At 41.1% G+C, this 19,398-nt stretch overlaps 2 protein-coding genes across 11 annotated transcripts in view; both read left to right on the top strand.

Moving 5' to 3' along the window:
• dock9b (dedicator of cytokinesis 9b) overlaps positions 1–2,198 on the top strand; it is a 121,881-nt gene extending 119,683 nt beyond the window's left edge. For 8 of the 9 annotated variants that reach the window (XM_048268658.1, XM_048268657.1, XM_048268652.1 and 5 more), the window contains one exon: positions 725–2,198. In XM_048268658.1, the coding sequence (XP_048124615.1) occupies positions 725–856 (132 nt within the window). In that variant the 3' untranslated portion in view covers positions 857–2,198. Of the gene's footprint in view, positions 1–411; positions 420–724 lie in introns of all 9 variants that reach the window. The other variant, XM_048268654.1, reaches the window with a different exon arrangement.
• Positions 2,199–3,428: 1,230 nt separating this feature from the next.
• slc15a1b (solute carrier family 15 member 1b) lies at positions 3,429–18,952 on the top strand. Of its 2 annotated transcripts, XM_048268659.1 has the most exons (25): positions 3,429–3,630; positions 5,389–5,445; positions 6,575–6,612; positions 6,964–7,048; positions 7,164–7,305; positions 8,637–8,756; positions 8,893–8,992; positions 9,615–9,705; positions 10,120–10,203; positions 10,373–10,455; positions 10,927–11,013; positions 11,228–11,317; positions 11,617–11,661; positions 12,065–12,097; positions 12,319–12,407; positions 13,084–13,165; positions 13,274–13,390; positions 13,674–13,684; positions 14,157–14,274; positions 14,720–14,766; positions 14,976–15,083; positions 15,524–15,638; positions 16,817–16,957; positions 17,259–17,366; positions 18,016–18,952. In XM_048268659.1, the coding sequence occupies exons 2-25, from the start codon at positions 5,439–5,441 to the stop codon at positions 18,247–18,249; spliced, it is 2,175 nt and encodes a 724-aa protein (XP_048124616.1). In that variant the 5' UTR covers positions 3,429–3,630; positions 5,389–5,438; the 3' UTR covers positions 18,250–18,952. The 2 variants fall into 2 exon arrangements, with proteins under 2 accessions (XP_048124616.1, XP_048124618.1); XM_048268661.1 differs by lacking the exon at positions 5,389–5,445.
• The last annotated feature ends 446 nt before the right edge of the window (positions 18,953–19,398 follow it).

Below are 19,398 nucleotides of genomic sequence, written 5' to 3'. Positions count from 1 at the left end.
GCTGCACACAGACAGCATGTACACTGTCCTCTGCACCCACCTAACTCATCTAACACCCTCAAACTAAACTAACACTAACAACATGTCACACTTACTCTACTGTATGTGTATCATCTGAATGTACAAGCTATGGCTGTAGATTCCACTTAAATGTGCTTGGCTGCTTGGCGATGTTGTGTGATGTTGTGAAGTCAAAGTTGAGGTTAATTTGTTAATTTGTTAATGAGGTTAATTAGTGATGTATGAAAGGGTTCTGAATGCTGTGGTATGCTAATGTAATTGCACTGAAGCATGTAGACATCAGCCTTGACTGTGCCAGTAGGCTACAAGATGGCTGCCTGTGCTACGCTGCGCTCAATAACGCTGTGTCTCTCCCTCCCTCTCTCGCTCCTCTTGGGCTTGCCTGTGCAGATTGGATGGTAATAGAGCTTTTTTAATTTGGCTCCTTTTCTGCTGATTTGTGTTTTTGTGTGTCAGCGTGAAATACAGTATGTGCTCTGCTCTGCTCTCTCTCTCTGTCTGTCTGTTAGTCTAACTGTTTTTTTTGTTGTCATTTATCTTCAGATTTAATTTATATCATTGCACCTTCACCATTGCACCTTTGTTCATTCATCTCTTCATTACTTTCCTCTCACATTAATGGCTCTCTACTCTCTTGCCTTCTCTCTCTCTCTCCCTCCTTTTTTGTCTCTATCTTTCTCTCTCTCTCTCTTTTCTTCCTCAGATTTTTCCAGTTGAGGATGGGGTGGCAAAAAACGCCCTCTCTGATTCGCTGCACATCTTCAACGCCATCAGTGGCACACCTGGTGGTGGTGCCACCCTCCATGGCCTGCCCACTGCCACCTCCACCGTGTGACCTTTCACCTCTGACCTCTGATCTTCTCAGAGGAAGATACAAAGAGACACATGCTTTACAGGAAAAGAGCCCCAAAAAGACTGAAGGGGAATTGAAGAAGAGATAAAGAAAAAACAAGGCAGGGCGACAGAAAGAGAAGGGACAAAAGAAAAAAAAAAGTAAATCATTTTTACTCAGTGAATTTTTATGTAGACCCCCTGATTAAAAAGTATATTGCTATATCTGAAAATGAAGGGCAATTATCATAGGCTTTTTCCCCAGTTGGCCGGTGTGACTCATTTGAACTGTAATGACCTCGTCTCAGTGACAAAAACATGGCCTGGAATAGTGGAACATGGACAGAGTTCCCCATTGGTCAGTAACACAAACCATGAGACTGGACTCAGGGGACCATGTGACTGAGAGAGCAGCGAAACGTTTGTTTGTCATGATGCGTCTATCTCTTTGTCCTTGTGTGCATGTGAAAAGGTCCATGCTCAGATTTCTTCGGCTGCCTCTCGTCTTTATAAGGAACAGGTGTGAGGGGTCAGCTGCACTTTCACCATTTAGAGTCTAGTCATCCTGTGAAACTGGTCATCATGTCGGGTTATATGTTCTTTCTCTGTTGTTTGTGTGTTTGTTTTTTGGGGGGTGGGTGATCATGTTGCTTCAGGGTGTAAGCGATGTTGCAGGTGTACCGAAAGTTTGATTTTATTTTCTTGGCATCACTTCCTTAGGGCCTTCTCTCTCCCTCTGTCTCCTTCTCAGATATCGGACTCGTCGGCTTTCTAAATCCTGCACTTTTCTCACTTCTCAGATGCTGAGATTTTATTTTTTACCAGAGAGAGAAAATGCCAAGGGACTGTTTTTCTTTTATACCTGTTTTCTATCTAACAGGAGAGGAGTGCAATATTTTACGTGTCTTTGTGTGTGTGTGTGAGTCTCGTGGGCCTTGCTTCGCTCAGTTTCATGCTCTTTTAAAAAAATCATCTCTCTTGCCAAAGCAGGAGATCAGAGCTTCAGTAGAGCTTCTTTGGAGGTTCTGTAGAGCTTCTTTGGAGGTTCTATAGAGCTTCTATAGAGGTTCTATAAAGCTTTTGTAGAGCTTCTGTAAAGGTTCTGTAGAGGTTCTATAGAGGTTCTATAGAGGTTTTGTTGTAGCAGACTATAGCATCAGGGCACAGGGACAAAGAGTTTTTATAACCTTGCAATGGTGTACTGTACATGTCAAATGGAATTCATTTTTTATATTTGAAGTGTCAGATAGGTTTTTATATTTACTAACAGAATGTTATTCTTCTGTTGTTACATAAAGGAACGATGTCCTCTAATACTTCTGTTCTATTAAAGTTAAGTATTATCACTGTGGTGTTTTACTGTGTGTCCTGGTTGCTCTCGTTTATTGCCAGATGTGATGCCTAATATGACATGGTAATGTGCAATGTTAAGGTCCACCTTTAAAGTAGCACAATGTAGGAAATCCCCTTGTCAATTTGCAACATACTGGGTACCCATTTAGCACTAAGGGGGTAACCAATGAAGAGTTGACTACTGATCAGAACAATGTTACATAGTGCGATACCAGGCGTTCATCAGTATTGGCAGAGATGCAGTTCTGCCTAATATAAGAATCATCCAAATGAATTTGAAACCATTATTATTTTAAAGTTAAATAACCACATTGTGTTTCAATTAGGTTCAGCTTATTGTTCTGGGTGAAAAAAGGATAACCTACAACAATGTAATGAACAGTGGAAGGTTTCATGTGTTTCCAATGGGTTCCTTCATGTTTTCAGGGCCTGAAAAACTTCTGGAAAATTCACGGAAAGCACTGAAATCTTGGAAACATTGAATCAAATGTTTTAGTCATTCCCTTGTGATCTGTGCACAGTTTCAACTCTCCTTACACAGTCGTTATCAGTCATCCCGCAGATGTGTCTTATGCAGAATAACAAAGTGCTTCACTGTCAGTAAAAGTTCACTGAAACTTGGCAGCAGCTCACCTCCTTTGACTTTAATGGCCTTCAACTCTGTGAACTTTGATTTATGGACAGTCTCTGCTAATCATGCGCTTTATTGGCACAATCAAACATCAAGTGTTTATTTGTCACATGTAATTTATTATGTAATAGTCTTACTATTGTAAAAGGAACAGATTGATCCGTTTTTCAGTGGCCAAGCACATGAATATACTGTAGTATATAAATGCTGTCTGTCTGCATTTATAGTTGATATCAGTCAGAGTCAGTTTCTTAGTGTGAGGAGCACTAATCACTGATGATCACCACTATTTGAATCATATAGTACACACACAGTTACTGCAATATATACAATATATGTATCTTTTGCTAATAATAATATTTCAGGAAAATGCAGTCATCAATCTGACTAATCCTTCAGATCAGTGGCCGCTGACCATGAGAGTGTCAGTTTGTGTTCTTTTCTGTCAGCCAGTGTTGCTGAGAAACACAGGTCTGATGACCTTACAGCATCAGAGCACACTGCTTGTTTGCGCCTGGTGTTTTGGATGTGCTTAGAGAGAATGAGGGATGCTGACACCGGGGAAAGCTACAGTGTGTGTACGTATGTGTGTGTGTGTGTGTGTGTGTGTGTGTGTGACAGTATGTGTGAGCTAAAAAGGACACCTTAATCCTGGCCCCCTGTCAGTCAGACACACATGCACACGCGCACAAACACACTCACAAACACATTGAGAGAAACCATGGAGTATAGTAGTTTGTAAGCGTGGGCTTCTCCAAACAGCTGCGAGGATTGCTAAGCACTAGGTCTCTAATGTGAGTATGTTTTTTTTTATTTGTTTTTTTGGTTTTTGATACATAAGGTACGAGCTACAAGTAAACATATGCACTGAGTTTAGTTTTTTACTGCACTGTGTACAATTTCAGAGCTTATATTAAAGTGTGAAGTAAAGACAAGTAGGAGTATATTGTTTGTTTACACTGGGGCTGAAACTAAAGCATGCTGATGCTGTTTGAAACAGGTTACAGGTTAGCTACCTTCAGCACTCATGTTTACAGTAGGTATATAGTGTACAGTGTGAAACATCTGGTTCATCTGTGTAAAAAAAAAAAAAAACTGATCCATGTCTGTCCGCATCATGAGAGAGAGAGAGATTCAGTACACAGCCCATATGAGTGTAGATTAGAAATGTCCTTATTGGTTATGATCTGTATGAGTTTGGCACAGTCTTGCTTCTTAACAATACATGCTGCAGTCAGTGATCCATTGACGGCTATGTTGTCCACATGTTACTATTATGTGTTAATTTCATAGAGTACATAGAGTACATAGAGTTCAGGCAGCTTAGTTAGAAAGTAGCCTTTGAAACAGAAAACGTGCTGATATCAGTAGTGATTGATGTCTGATACAGCGTCGATGCCAGAAGTGGCTAGTGGCCCACCTGATGACATTTTGGGTAGAGTGAGGGCATGAAAGGTGATCGGGTAGTCATTGATAAAGTGTGGAGGAGTGGCGAATTTGGCAGCAGGCCTGTTCCAGTGGCTGAGCAATAATTGACATGTGAGGTCTATCTGTTCTCCTAGAGCTGCTGAATCACATTAAGCGTGCCTGGAGAGATGTGCTATGAGTTAGTGTATGCTTTTGATTCTGAGACTAAAAAGAAATGGTTTTGACAATAAGGTTTAACTGTCCCCAAAATATTATAAATGAATTATTATGCAAGTGATTTTTTGTTGTATCCATAGAGGTCTTGTAGTGATGTAGTAGAGTCTTCTTTGTAGTGATTATTTTTGGAAGAACACTAGGTACTAGTGATCACACTGTACCAATAGTTAGTTACTCATAGTTCATTATATGATTACTGTACTGGATGACTATTTGGATAAATGTGATTCCCAAATGACTGTCGTCATGTGAAAATTGTGAACCTTTACAGTAGGTGATGCAAACAGACAAGCGTCCTAAAATAGCATCCCTTTCTTTCTACAGAGCATATTAACCATTTTACTGTAGTATCTTTTATTGTAGTATACAAGTCATAATGTCTTAACTTATTCATTAGTAGCTTATTAATTAATCGAATATGGAATGTTGAAGAGAGCTGCAGGAGAAATAAAGGGGAAATGCCAGCAACATTACTCCTGGAGATATTATCTGCTAAAATCTACTTACTGTACTTTCTTACTTCGAAATAGCTGATTAACAGACAAATCAGCTGTTGTTTTGTTTCATTGTTAATTACTGATAAACACACACACTCACACACACACACACAAACACACACACACCTCTCCCTCTCACCCACATGCTGTTCAGCCCATCCACGTTCACAGACATGCCTGTCGTAAACGGAGGGCCGCACTCTGCTGAAGGGGATGCTGTAAGGCGCGTTGGTCTGAACACAGGTTATAAAGTCCCCCCTTCACCTCTCCTGAGTGTCAGTAGTGATTTGCCTGCTACTTGAGTGTGTGTGTGGGAGTTTGTTTGTGGGAGGGAGAGAGAGCGAGACGAAAGCATTATCAGGCATCCAGTGCGTGTGTGTGAGTCTCTCTGTGTGTGTGTGCCTTGTTAAGGATATTGCTAAAGAGAATACCTAGAGCCGTCCCAAGACTAAACTGAGACCATGGCAGGTGAGTTGGGTTTTGGTTTGTGCACTAATTCCCATTGATGCTGTCTTATAAACATTTTTCACTTTAGTGTCTTAAAAAGAGGACTTTATGAAAATTAAAACAATTCCAATATAGTTTCAAATTTGCTCTTGTGCCTCTGGAAAGTTCATTAATGTGTGCTGCCATAGAACTGAAACGAGTTAAAGATAATTGCTATTGGGTGTAGTAGAAAAACAGTAACATAGCATCATCATTTGTTCATGTTTCCATGTTATTGTGTTATTCTTGTGTAAAAAATGATAAATCGGGCATTTGGCAAATTCAAAATGGCCATCATGGGAAACTTGTTGTGAACTGTCTACCATTATGGTGTTGTGTAGTAACGACGCGCGTATCTACCAATGAGGACATCATGTCCTCTGTATTTTTTGTTCAGGTTTCATTTCATTTATTAAGTGAAAATAGAACTGATGAGACAAATATCACTGAACCACAGTCATGTGCCGCATAGTTGCAGCTACAATCTGACTTCTCAAAACGAGACCACAGTGTGGAAATCGCAGAGTTTGAAGTAACGGAATTAGACTACCAGTGTGATGCAGTTGTAGCCTTTAGTAGGTTAGTCTAGGCCCTATTGGTTATAGTTCAACAGTTCGCATCCCCCATTATCAGGGATGGATTACTGAATATGAAGTCTCAATCTGTCCATTTTTTTCCACAAAACTCACCAGAAGTCATCATTTAAGATGTTATTTTTCCTTGTTATTTGACCTCAGTATTTGAAAAACTCTGGCTACGGCCCGGTAGTAACTTTTCATATTTCCTTAGTCAGATCATTGGGAAAGCAATCAAAATATAAAAATTGTACACAATTAAACAAGCAAATTAGATGACATTTTATTTTTAGGTTGGTAAAGTTTTGGTATTTATTATAGAATTACAATTTAAATGTATTGAGTGATTTTAGTTGTGAATTGCATCATGGATATTGAGGCAAATTATTCTCTTTACCTGTCAGACAAAGCAGACAAAGTACATGTGAGCTCTGAAACTCCACGTTTTTAGAGTGGGATTGATCATGAGTATAACGCAAGGGTAATGGTGCACTTTTGGGGATGTTTAATTAAATCCTCATGTCCTCCTCTCTCAGACAAGGAGATGGGCATGGAGACTAAGAAGAAAAAGAGTGTAAGTCACCATTCTGCAAGCACATACTCTACTCTGTTACCTAAATAAACACGTCACATTATGCTGCAACACATCAATTTATGCTACTTTACTGTATTTTACATAACTTTTGGTTACACTCCATTACACTACTCTGCAGTTCATACTGTGTATCAAAACTCTACACACAACTCATCAAAATGCGATATAATGAATTAGAAATGAAAAAATACCAAAGCGACTTTCACACACGTGGCTATATATTTACTGGCAAAGGTATTCACCATGCTGAGAATGTAGAATGTATTTCAAACATGAACAGTTCTGAACAGACTTTAATGAGATGTTGCCCCCCCCTCTCTCTCTGAACAGGTGGAAGTCTGTGGTTATCCACTCAGTATTTTCTTCATTGTGGTGAATGAGTTCTGTGAAAGATTCTCCTACTATGGGATGCGAGGTAAACCTCAGACTCTATTCCCCCATACCCTTTCACACAACAAAAATCTGCTCCTATTGTTTCTGCATCTGTCGTCCTCCACAGCCTAATCTCTCTCTCTCTTTCTGTCACTCAGCTGTGTTGGTTTTGTACTTCACCTATTTCTTGCGCTGGGATGAGAACACAGCCATCTCCATCTACCACACCTTCGTGGCTCTGTGCTACCTGACACCCATCCTCGGGGCCATCGTCGCCGACTCCTGGCTGGGCAAGTTCAAGTGAGTGCCGGTCAGACACTGAATGAAGGATTACTCCCTTCAATTCTTAGCGTCCATCTCTGAAGTGAAGTAAGCACACACACGGAGAACAGAGAGAGGACCATGAGGGGCAATTCACTGGTTATGACAGAAAGTGCGCTGGATTACAGTAGAGTCACAGACTTTCCCAAAGGACAAAGGCTGTTAGTGGATTAGTCATGGACTTTACCTTTAAAAGGGCAGATATGGCTGTGTGTGAGGGTGTTTACACAAACCAGGTGGTTTATGACTTGCGTTTGTGGCAAAAGCTTTCAAGCATTCATTCGACTTGTGTGAATAGGGCTTGTTTTATGTTGAGATATCAGAAATAAAGAAATGAATCATTTTCCAGTGCCAGAATGCACTTAGTTTTTCCCACCGCATTTAATTCTGATTATGACCCTCATCACTCTTTTCAACAAGGGCTTGTGCATCTCTCTCAGCTAACATCTCCTTACCATTACCACTGGCTAAACAGCCTCATAAAAGAATACTTACATTTGCCACTATACTGTACAACTTCTAAGTCACGCTGCATGCTGTGTCCTGTGTGCTGTGTGGACTGTGGGGCAATTCCATGGAAAATCATGTTTTTTGTAACATCCATAACGCCAATAAAATGTGATGGTATGGTATGATGTGAATGATTACATGAATGTTATCATTCACATCATACAAATGGCGAGTCATTTCACTGGTGTTATGGATGTGACAAAAAGTAAATTTTCCGTGGAATTGCCCTGTGACAGAATGAACAGGGTCAGGAGAAATAATGTTGACGATTGCTTCTGATGCGTATTGTTGTGTAGCAGCTGTTGTGTAATGAATCATGATGCATCACGGCTCTGAACATGATGATGTGTCATACACACATCGGCACTGGAGACAAAACTCTTGCTTGTTTTATGCCATGTGTTTTAGTGGTGTAATGTAGTGAGGTGTGTAGTGCTGTGTAGTGAGGTTCCCTTCACTGTAAAGGGCTTAGATCACCTAGAAAAGGGCTGTGCAAATGTAGCTTGTTGTTGTTGTTGTTGTTGTTGTTGTTGTTGTAAAATAAATGGTAAGGCAATAATTCCAATAAAGCAACTTTATAATGTAACTGGGGAACATCTCATTACAGTGTAAACAATATAAATGATTGGTCTCATCACAGCAAAAAACATGTTGGCTATGTGTCTGTTCAGTTTTTATACTGTATGCATATCTGAAACCATCATATCTCTCTCTCTCTCTCTCTCTCTCTCTCTCTCTCTCTCTCTCTCTCTCTCTCTCTCTCTCTCTCTCTCTCTCTCTCTCTCTCTCTCTCTCACCAGGACAATTGTCTATCTGTCCATTGTGTACACCCTTGGCCAGGCCGTCTTGGCTGTCAGTGCCATTCATGACCTCACTGACAATAACAGGGATGGCATACCGGACAACCTCACCTTACACGTGTGAGTTTGATTTTCCACTCTCTCTGGGCAAACAACTCAACATGATTTTTTTATATTTTTTTTTTATGTTGAAAGCATGAGCTTGAACTCTCTTGTGTTTATCTAAAACGCGGTGGTGTCATCTTCCATCTCACAGGGCCCTGTCTATGGTTGGACTGGCGCTCATCGCTCTGGGCACAGGAGGAATCAAGCCCTGTGTGGCTGCTTTTGGTGGGGATCAGTTTGATGACAGCCAGGTTAGACCATAAATCTCACACACACACACACACACACACACACACACACACACACATGATGATTGGCATGATTGGCAATGATTGGTTATGATTGGCAATTGGACCCTTTTATGGAGGAAATAGCCTGAACATTTTCTAGAAACTGTAAACATATAGGCAAAAGAAAATTATTAACACCGTACGTGACACAGATGTTCTATAATAATCTATAATATGTGAAATTAAGTCAATAAAATGATGGGTGAATGACATATATCGTCAAAAAATCTATCCAATCCTGCAGTATTTGCATCCTACTGATAGACACAATTTGTTGTGTCATCATAAATGACCTTATCAGCTACCAAGGTCGTAGCACAGGTGAAGAAGTGACAGAGGCCAGTGGTAGAGGTGATAAGAGAACAGAATGGACACACACACACACACACACACACACACACACACACACACACACACACACACACACACACACACACACACACACACAACCTATCTGACAGACTGACACAGCAAGATGAGAGGTCAAAGGTTGCATGGGCTCTGATAAGCATAGATGATGACTGTGCATAAGCATTAATGAGTGTGTGTGTGTGTGTGTGTGTGTGTGTGTGTTAATAGCTAGGAGAAGCAGAGGAGCACATTTTTCTCCATCTTCTACCTGTCAATCAATGCTGGCAGTCTGCTCTCCACTATCATCACTCCAATTCTCAGAGGTGAGTGTGTGTTTGTGTGTGTGTGTGTGTGTGTGTGTGTGAGAGAGAGAGAGAGAGTGTGTGTGTTTGTGTGTGTGTGTGTGTGTGTGTGTGTGTGTGTGTGTGTGAGTGTTAGTGTGTGTGTGTGAGTGTTAGTGTGTGTGTGTGTGTGTGTGTGTGTGTGTGTGTGTGTGTGTGTTGCCTCAGTGTGCCTCACATGTGCACTGTCTACATTCTGACTTACTGAGTATATTTGCATATGCTTATTGTGCGTGTGTGTATGTGTGTGTGTGTTTGTGTGTGTGTGTGTGTGTGTGTGTGTGTGTGTGTGTGTGTGTGTGTGTGTGTGTGCGTGCGTGCGTGTGTGTGTGTGTGTGTGTGTGTGTGTGTGTGTGTGTGTGTGCGTGTGTGCGTGTGTGTGTGTGTCGTCTACAGCCCAGGAGTGTGGAATCCACACCGTGCAGAAATGCTACCCTCTGGCCTTTGGAGTTCCTGCCGCTCTCATGATGGTTGCCCTCAGTGAGTTACAAAAACTTCAGGCACTGTCATCACACACACACACACACACACACACACACACACACACACACATCTACAAAAACAAACACTCACACAATAAATCCATCACACTGAGCAAGCGTAATCAGTATGTTTGTGTGTTTTTTGTTGTTGTTGTTTTTTTTTACAGTTGTCTTCATTGTGGGGAGCAAGATGTACATCAAGGTAGACCCCAAAGGAAACATCATGTTGGAGGTCTGCAAGTGCATTGGGGTAAGCATGACTGTGTGCTGTGTGTAAATCTGTAGGATTCGGGTTGTCTTGAACACAGCCACACACCACTCTTCCATTGCCTTGCATATTATTTAATACAGCACCACACGTGGTGCAAAGTGGTATTACAAGAGAGCCGACCCAGCACTAGCTGGTTTGCAGTTAAGTGCAGTTGAGTGAATATCTGAGCAACACAGAGCATAGGCATTTTTGATGTTACGTCAAAACGGTTGTCTCTTCACACGGGTCATTTTTTAACGTTTTAAACAAAACAAAAACTAATTTAAATTAAGCGTAGCGTATCCACCCGAAAATACATGGAGAAAATGGTTTCTCTGGTAATATAAATAAATATATATTATGCATAAAATGGTCTGGGTTGAGACATGGAAGAGAGAGTGTAAGGAGGCGTTCTATGTTCTTGTGATGTTGAGTGTACTGAGTTCTATCTCTGTGCCTGTCTGATTGTAGTTCGCCCTCAAGAACCGCTTCAAGCACCGCAGCAGCCAGTACCCCAGCAGGGAACACTGGATGGACTGGGCTGAGGACAAATATGGAGTATGTAGACACACACACACACACACACACACACACACACACACACACACACACACACACACACACACACTTATGCACATACAATATGAACTTGACAATCAGTACGATCACACCCAGGCAAGTGACTTTGGAACCAACTAAACATATCGCCTGTCACACAGAGTTGTTTCATAGCAGAAGAAAGAGTAAATATGATTGTTTTTCATGTCCTCAGAAACTGCTGATTGCACAAATCAAGATGGTGCTGAAGGTGTTGTTCCTCTACATCCCCCTGCCTATGTTCTGGGCGCTGTTTGACCAGCAGGTCAGTGTGTGTGTGTGTGTGTGTGTGTGTGTGTGTGTGTGTATGTGTATGTGAGACAGATAGAGAGATAAGTTATGAAAACAATGGGAGAAAGACAAAAAGAAAGGGGGAAAAAAGAAAGGCTAAGAAAAAAATGAATGAAATAAAGGAAGAAAAAGTGTGTGTGTGTGTGTAAGAGACAGAGATAAAAAGACAGAAACAGGAAGACAAAGAAAGAAATAGACAGATAGAAAGAAAGAGAAAGAAGTCTGCTGATGCAGCTGATGTGTCATTGTGGTGATGTATGGTCTTCTCCCCAGGGCTCCAGGTGGACTCTCCAGGCCACCACTATGGACGGAAACTTTGTAAGTGCCCATGGAGTTGCAATACTCATTGAACACACATAATTTACACACAGTACTGACCATTTAGCCATGTTCAACACTGTGCATCATTTACACACAGTACTGACCACATAGTCATGTTCAACACTGTGCATCATTTACACACAGTACTGACCACATAGTCATGTTCAACACTGCATCATTTACACACAGTACTGACCACATAGTCATGTTCAACACTGCATCATTTACACACAGTACTGACCATATAGTCATGTTCAACACTGTGCATCATTTACACACAGTACTGACCATATAGTCATGTTCAACACTGTGCATCATTTACACACAGTACTGACCATATAGTCATGTTCATGTGTCCTTGCTTGACTCTTTGTTTTTTCTTTCTGTTTCCTGTTTACAGGGTTTGCTCGTCATTCAGCCTGATCAGATGCAGGTGAGAAGCGCACCTGGTCACATGGGCCACAGGAGTCCATCAGCTCGTCTACATGATGCCGATCACCATATGTGTCAAATAATCACCTTAACCGGGACTGATGGAAAAACTCTTTCCCCCCAAACCATCCCCTCATTCTTCCTTCCTCCGATTCCTTCTGTCTCTCTTTCCCCACCTGCCTCTCTCTCTCTCTCTCTCTTTCTCCCTGTCTTTCTCTCCAGATGATGAACCCCATCATGATCCTGATTATGGTGCCTATTGTGGACAGCTTGGTTTATCCCCTCATTAAGAAGTGTGGCCTCAACTTCACGTGAGTGCCTGGCCCGCACATGCACACTGGTGCACACACAGATTCAGACCTAGAGCATCACAATAGAACACAAATGGACTCCTGACCAGAGCGACGATAGCGCATGATTCAATTACAAATCACTGGAAGTGCAGTGACATAAATTCACCAAATTCACACGGCGACCATCTTTCTATGACGTCATGCTCAGGGTGGGAATCCTCTGGGGAAGTCCAAACAAATAACTCAAAAACTGTCAGCTGTCCGTTGTTTGTGATTAGCCCAATTATGCCAAGATGCTCCAAAAACCTAACCTATCTACCAGCCTTGACAGATTTTATAATAAGTATGTCACCATGACGACGATAAAAAAAGACACCTCCACCATGGGTAGGAAAAGGTTTAATGTAAACAAACTAATGTCTCCATCCACTGAATTTGACTATGGGAGCACTTTCATTGTAAGGTGTGTAAGATCAGACGGTACAACACACAACACTGTTAGCCCTTCAGAACGTTTTTTGTTTGTGCTAGTTAGATCTTAGGCACCAGGCCCGTGTCCATCCTGTGGGTCAAATAGGATTGTAGACTTGATACCTTTTCCTGGACAGGGAAAATTGTGAACGTCTTGGTACTGTGAGTAAATTGGAATGAATGTGTGTGTGTGTGTGTGTGTGTGTGTGTGTGTGTTTCATAGGCCCTTGAAAAGGATGACTGTTGGCATGTTGATGGCAGGACTGGCCTTTGCTGCTGCTGGTGTTGTTCAGCTCCAGATAGATGTAAGACACACACTTAACACACTTGGATGAACACACACACACATACACACACACACACACACACACAGCATCACATCCCTCTCACTCTTTTTTGTCTCTCCTCCACAGAACACTCTGCCTAAATTTCCTAGCGCCACCCAGAGTCAAGTGAAGCTCATCAACATGCAGAACAACCAGGTCACGGGCACCATCGAGGAGACTGCGTTCACACTCCCAGCTTATGCTGTAAGTTTACACAGTCACACAGTCACACACTGAAAATAGAGCACACACACACACACACACACACACACACACACACACACACACACACATATATATACTGTATATATACACCTGATCCCATTTACTGTCTTAGCAGGCATCAAAAAAATTAATTCATGTTGCATGTTCCATTTTGTGTGTGTGTGTGTGTGTGTGTTAGTAAGCGTGACTGTATCTGTGAGTGGGGAGAGGTGGCATAAAAGGCTTGAACGTCTGATAGCTAACACCACTCTGCCCTCTTCAGGGTATGGAGGATGCATGTTGATGGCAGGACTGGCCTTTGCTGCTGCTGGTGTTGTTCAGCTCCAGATAGATGTAAGACACACACTTAACACACTTGGATGAACACACACACACACACACACACACACACACACACATATATATACTGTATATATACACCTGATCCCATTTACTGTCTTAGCAGGCATCAAAAATTAATTCATGTTTCATAGGCCCTTGAAAAGGATGACTGTTGGCATGTTGATGGCAGGACTGGCCTTTGCTGCTGCTGGTGTTGTTCAGCTCCAGATAGATGTAAGACACACACTTAACACACTTGGATGAACACACACACACATATATACTGTATATATACACCTGATCCCATTTACTGTCTTAGCAGGCATCTAATATTAACAAATTGTATTTATTGTGTGTGTGTGGGTGCTCTTAGGCATAAAAGGGATGACTGTTGGCATGTGATAGCTGGCTTTGCTGCTGCTGGTTACATTACCACAGAGAATGATACTGTTTTTGTAACTGTGGGCTCTACGACTAACAACATCAGCTTGGTTTCACACATGCGGCAGACTGTTCTCCTCTTCCCCACTGATGTACAGACAGTAAGTACAAACCAAGATACTACTATAAACTATTATCAAAAAGAATAAACTGTACAAAAATACTATATATACAGTATTTGTGTACAGTTTTGAAGATAATATATATATATATATATATATATATATACACATACTTGTAGATTAGTATAATGCACTGGAAATGTCTATGCTAAGTTACCTATCATGCTACTCCCTTATTCCACATGTATCATGATAAAAGCATACAAAGAAATAGACACATTCTCTTACACAGAGAAAATTGACACGTTTGGAGTGTAGCTTGGAGACTATTCCAAGTAACACTTGTGATTTTCAAAATGAATTGAATTATCCACTGAGAGTAACAGGAGGTTTAAAATCACTTGATAGGTTATCAACAACTGTGTTGAATGCTTCTGCTAGAGTAGACAGACTAATGAAATATCTGCATGTCATTTCTTGTCAGGTGAATGATTCAATGTCCAAGCCTCAAGAAGGAAAGAATGCCGTCAGGTCAGTAAGTCCTCCGTGTGTCACAGACAGACATCAGACCCTGACCTGTGCCACTGTCGAAGCGGCTACCTGTGTACTTACAAGAGACACAGTTGTCAATGTGAATCCATGACTTAAGAAAACAAACTAACAAACAAAAAGTTAGTGTTGCATTTACAGGACATACGGTTGTCATCGTCAGTTACAAATATTGCTTTCCACTGCTTTAGGTTTGTGAATGCCTTTAACAAGGGGCTTAATGTGTCTTGGAGTGGAGAAAGCCTCGGGTTCATCACAACCAATTCAATCTCCTCATACACCTTGGTGCCTCAGGGCAAGTAAGTGTGTTTAATGTCATTACTCTCCTCATTCATATTTTTATTAATTAATCTGTTCATAACACACTTATTCACTCATTCACTCAACTATTAACCTCACCCTTTTGCACCTTCTTTCAAACTCAATCATTCACTCACTCCCTCACTCACACCATCACACAGTGATTTAGTCTGTTCACCCAGTTTGTTGATCACTTTTTCAGTCAGTCACTTACTCATGCACTTACTCACATGTCAGTGTTTCATGAAATACCATTAGCATAACATCACAGCTAATCCGAGAGTCTAAAGGGATGTCATGCTAGCCATGCTTGCCTATGTGACAGGCGAGGCTGGGTTGATTAGCTCCTGTTGCCTATTTGTATGTAAGATGGGTGACGCCCGTATCGGATAATAACATACTGCTAGGTTTCTCTGATCTATCTCTCTTGTCTCCTCAGTGTGGTATTCACCATATTAGATCAAACTGGTGCCACATGTGAAATGAGCCAAGACCTGAGTTTTGGCAGCTCTGTCACTTACACTATCCCCAGCACATTCAGCATCAGTGGTGCGGTAAGTCAGCCCTTAAGAAAAAGAACCATAATAATACTATAGAATATTTCTATATATATATTATACTTCTAAGATGTTCTGTAACACCTCTATAATATTCTTACCCTCTATAGTGTTCCTATAGTAGAGTCTTATATAGTATGATAGTCAGAGCCGGACAGTAACGGAGTACATTTACTTGAGTACAGTACTTGAGTACAATTTTGAGGGATCTGTACTTTACTCGAGTATCATTTTTGGGGAGTACTCATGACTTTACTCAAGTACATTTGAGAGGCAAATATTGTACTCTTTACTCCACTACATTTCTATCCATAACTGTGAGTACCAGTTCCTTCTTCAAAAAAAAAGGAAAAATCTCAGAAACCCTCAATTTGTTGTTTCCCTCTCAAACGTGATTGGATTGTGCAGGCGCCACTGATTGGGACAGCCTATCAGCAATCACCTTCAGCTTTCCGCCAAAGTCAACTCCATGGTCAGATTTAGATAAGAGACAAAACCATGGACGAAACAATGGATGAAGACGCAGCAGGTCCATCCCGGGAATGTGCCAACCTGTGGCCCCACCTCGCCAGACTATTTCAACTTTCTGAACAAGTTAATGATAGTTTTCGCTTCAACTGTTTCAATTACAAAATAGTATTTTGTATTTGAAATACATATTTTTTGAAATACATATTTCTCCAAGGTACTAACATTAACATTTTTCATAACTTGTAGGACGTTTCTGTACATAAATGTAAGCACTGTGGCAGTAGTAATACAATATTTAAAAAATGTAGGCTACTCTTGTACTTTTGATACTCAAGTACTTTTAAAAACAAGTACTTCAGTACTTTTACTCAAGTAGGCATCTGACTGTTGTACTTGAGTAAAATTGAGCAAAGGTTATCTGTACTTTTACTCAAGTAATAAAGCTGTGTACTCTGTCCGCCTCTGATGATAGTATGTCCCAAAATTAGACTAGAGCAATGTGAAAGGTTAAAGGAAAATGCAAGTTTGAAGTTGAGGATTAGAGCTGTGTTTGGAGTATGCACTCGCACACTATTGTGCCCTAGGCCTGCATAGTGAATACCCACCATATAGTTATTCACTATTATAGTAGTGAATGAGTGGATGTCCATCTCTGAACACAACTTGGGATTTTTTTAGGCACCTCACCTAGTTGTCTTCCTCAGGAATGTGCGGCTTCGATCACCAAGACCATGGAGATTCAGCCCAACGTAATTCATATGGCCTGGCAGCTGCCACAATACTTCCTCATGACCGCAGGAGAGGTGGTGTTCTCCGTCACCGGTCTGGAGTTCTCCTACTCACAGGTAGGGGGAGACAAAGAGTTTAAAATGGCTTGACACATTCCAGTATAATCCATTATGTTGCATTTAACAGACGTATGCATAGTCAAGAAAACACATATTAACGATAACAACTTAGAAGTGACAAATGGTCATACAATAAAATACTTAAAAGTGTGTAAATAAATAAAAGTGTGAGTAATTCAATACAAAACTAATGAAATACTGTAGTGTAATATTTGTACCTGGGCAGAAACATGCTAATATCCCATAAACAGTGTTTTGGATTACCTGATCTGAGTGATTATTCTGATGCTCCCTCCAGGCCCCAAGCAATATGAAGTCTGTTCTCCAAGCTGGTTGGCTCTTGACTGTTGCCGTAGGCAACATCATTGTGTTGATCATAGCAGAGGCAGCAACCATCTCAGAAAAGGTAATGTCTGTTGAATGTAGTTGACTTCACTTCCTGTTTTGGTTTGACTGGGTCAGATCTTTCTCTGTATTTGTATGATCTTTCTCTGATCTGCCAGACGAGGACACAATGTGGTGTCATCTTCAGTGATGAGTGTTAATATTCAAATGAAGTCATTTCGAATGTTTGCCTGAGATTTGCTCCGATGCAAGACATGCAAACTTTCTTTGGTTAAGCTGTTAGATATGGATGTGGATAAGAATATACAATTAAATATCAATTTGTTGGAGTTGTTATTCTCTTTTGATGGCTGTAGTCCACTCATCTCCATCACTGAGTAACCCTGAAAGCAGCACAATGTCATTCTTTTACCTTAACATAAAATGTTGATGCTACACTGACTTACATTAACGAGAATGAAGTCTCTGACATTGTTGATGTGCGGAAGCTAGGTCTGGTATTGCACTTTGTCACATTGTGATTGCGAGCATGACCCTTTTCATAGGTATTATTAGTCGAATTTGGTACCCCCTTATCACTAAATTGGTACCCAGTAGCCAACTTCAGAAATGGACGCAAAGGGGAATTTATACATTGTGTTACTTAAAGCCCTGTGAACTGTTAATGGCCTTCCCTGCCTGATTTCTTTCAATGGTCTCCTCCTTTGCAGTGGGCCGAGTACATTCTGTTCGCCTCCCTGCTGGTGGCTGTCTGCGTGGTCTTCTCCATCATGGCATACTTCTACACGTACATGGACCCGGCCGAGATCGAGGCCCAATTCGCCGAGAAGGATCCGGAAGACAAGGACGAGAAGAAGAGAGGATCGCTGAGCAGCAGCAGCAGCAGCAGCGGCGGCTCGGAAGGTGGCAAAGCAGAGGAGGACGTCCAACAAACCAAGATCTAAACCTCCTCCATCTCCTCTCTTCTTCCTCCCTCTACTCCTCTTCCTCCTACTGCTCATTCGCTTCCTACACTTTGATGTCCTCCTTTCCACGTGTGGTATAGCTTGACAGAGTGGTCGGGAGGAGCCACGCTGGACAGAGATCTATGAAAAGGGACTGGGGGGTGCCACCCCTTGTGTTGGTGTGCGGGTCAGATTGACAACATTCGGCCATATTGTTCCCCGGTGCCTTTGTAAACTAACACATATTAATGCCTGGATCACAAAGGAGAAGAGCTATTTATCAAATTGAATATTATGAACTGATATTTAGCATTAACACAGTGAAAGACGGACATTGAGAAGATCTCTGGTAGATTTAGGGTTTTGAAAGTAGGGCAGCATGCATCCTGAGTGACAGGTTGTTAGAAAAAAGAAACGTTTAATTTAATATTGTAAATGTTTTGTAATTAATAATAATTTTGTACGACCATATTATTTTTGTTTCTTTCCGTTTCTTAATTGTATATTATTGTAAAGGGCATACACGAGACCCTTCCAACATCTTGTATGTTCCTGGTAGTGTTATTGGTTGGTTATTATTTTGCAGTGTTATTGTGTTTTTGTATTGTTCAACAGACCAAAGAACTACAGGTTAAAACACCTGAGGGCAAAAAGAATGTTTCGTGAGCAAGCACTTCAAATAAAGATTACGACTCAGATACAACTTTATGGTCCTCGTTTGAATTATTCATCAATGCTCACAATACAATACAGAATATAAGCAGACATCTGTTCAAGGACATAAATCATTGAGCCCCATGAAGTTATGCTTGATGGTCTTTTGAGACTTCAAGGCAGCCATAAATGCCATACCTAACCCTAACCATAGCTTAACCCTAATGCCTTCCAGGCAGCACTGCCTTGAAGTCGACGGTTGTGGCTGAAAAAAAAAAACATATACCTGGCACAAGAGTACCAGAGAGGAGGAGATAAGAGGTTTGGGATGAAATGCCTTTCAGGAGTGTAGCGGACTGAAGAAAAGGGTCTTTAGTTGACTTTTGAAACCATACTTGTGGTTATACATTAAGTTATATTAAGTTAGTAGCACAGAAAGTAAAACAAAAGAATACTTTACTACACTTTAAAGCAATACAGTGTAGGAATTCCCTT

This window comes from Alosa alosa, chromosome 17, assembly GCF_017589495.1.
Source record: "Alosa alosa isolate M-15738 ecotype Scorff River chromosome 17, AALO_Geno_1.1, whole genome shotgun sequence".
Taxonomy (NCBI): domain Eukaryota; kingdom Metazoa; phylum Chordata; class Actinopteri; order Clupeiformes; family Clupeidae; genus Alosa; species Alosa alosa.
This window is presented reverse-complemented; position numbering and strand designations above follow the sequence as displayed.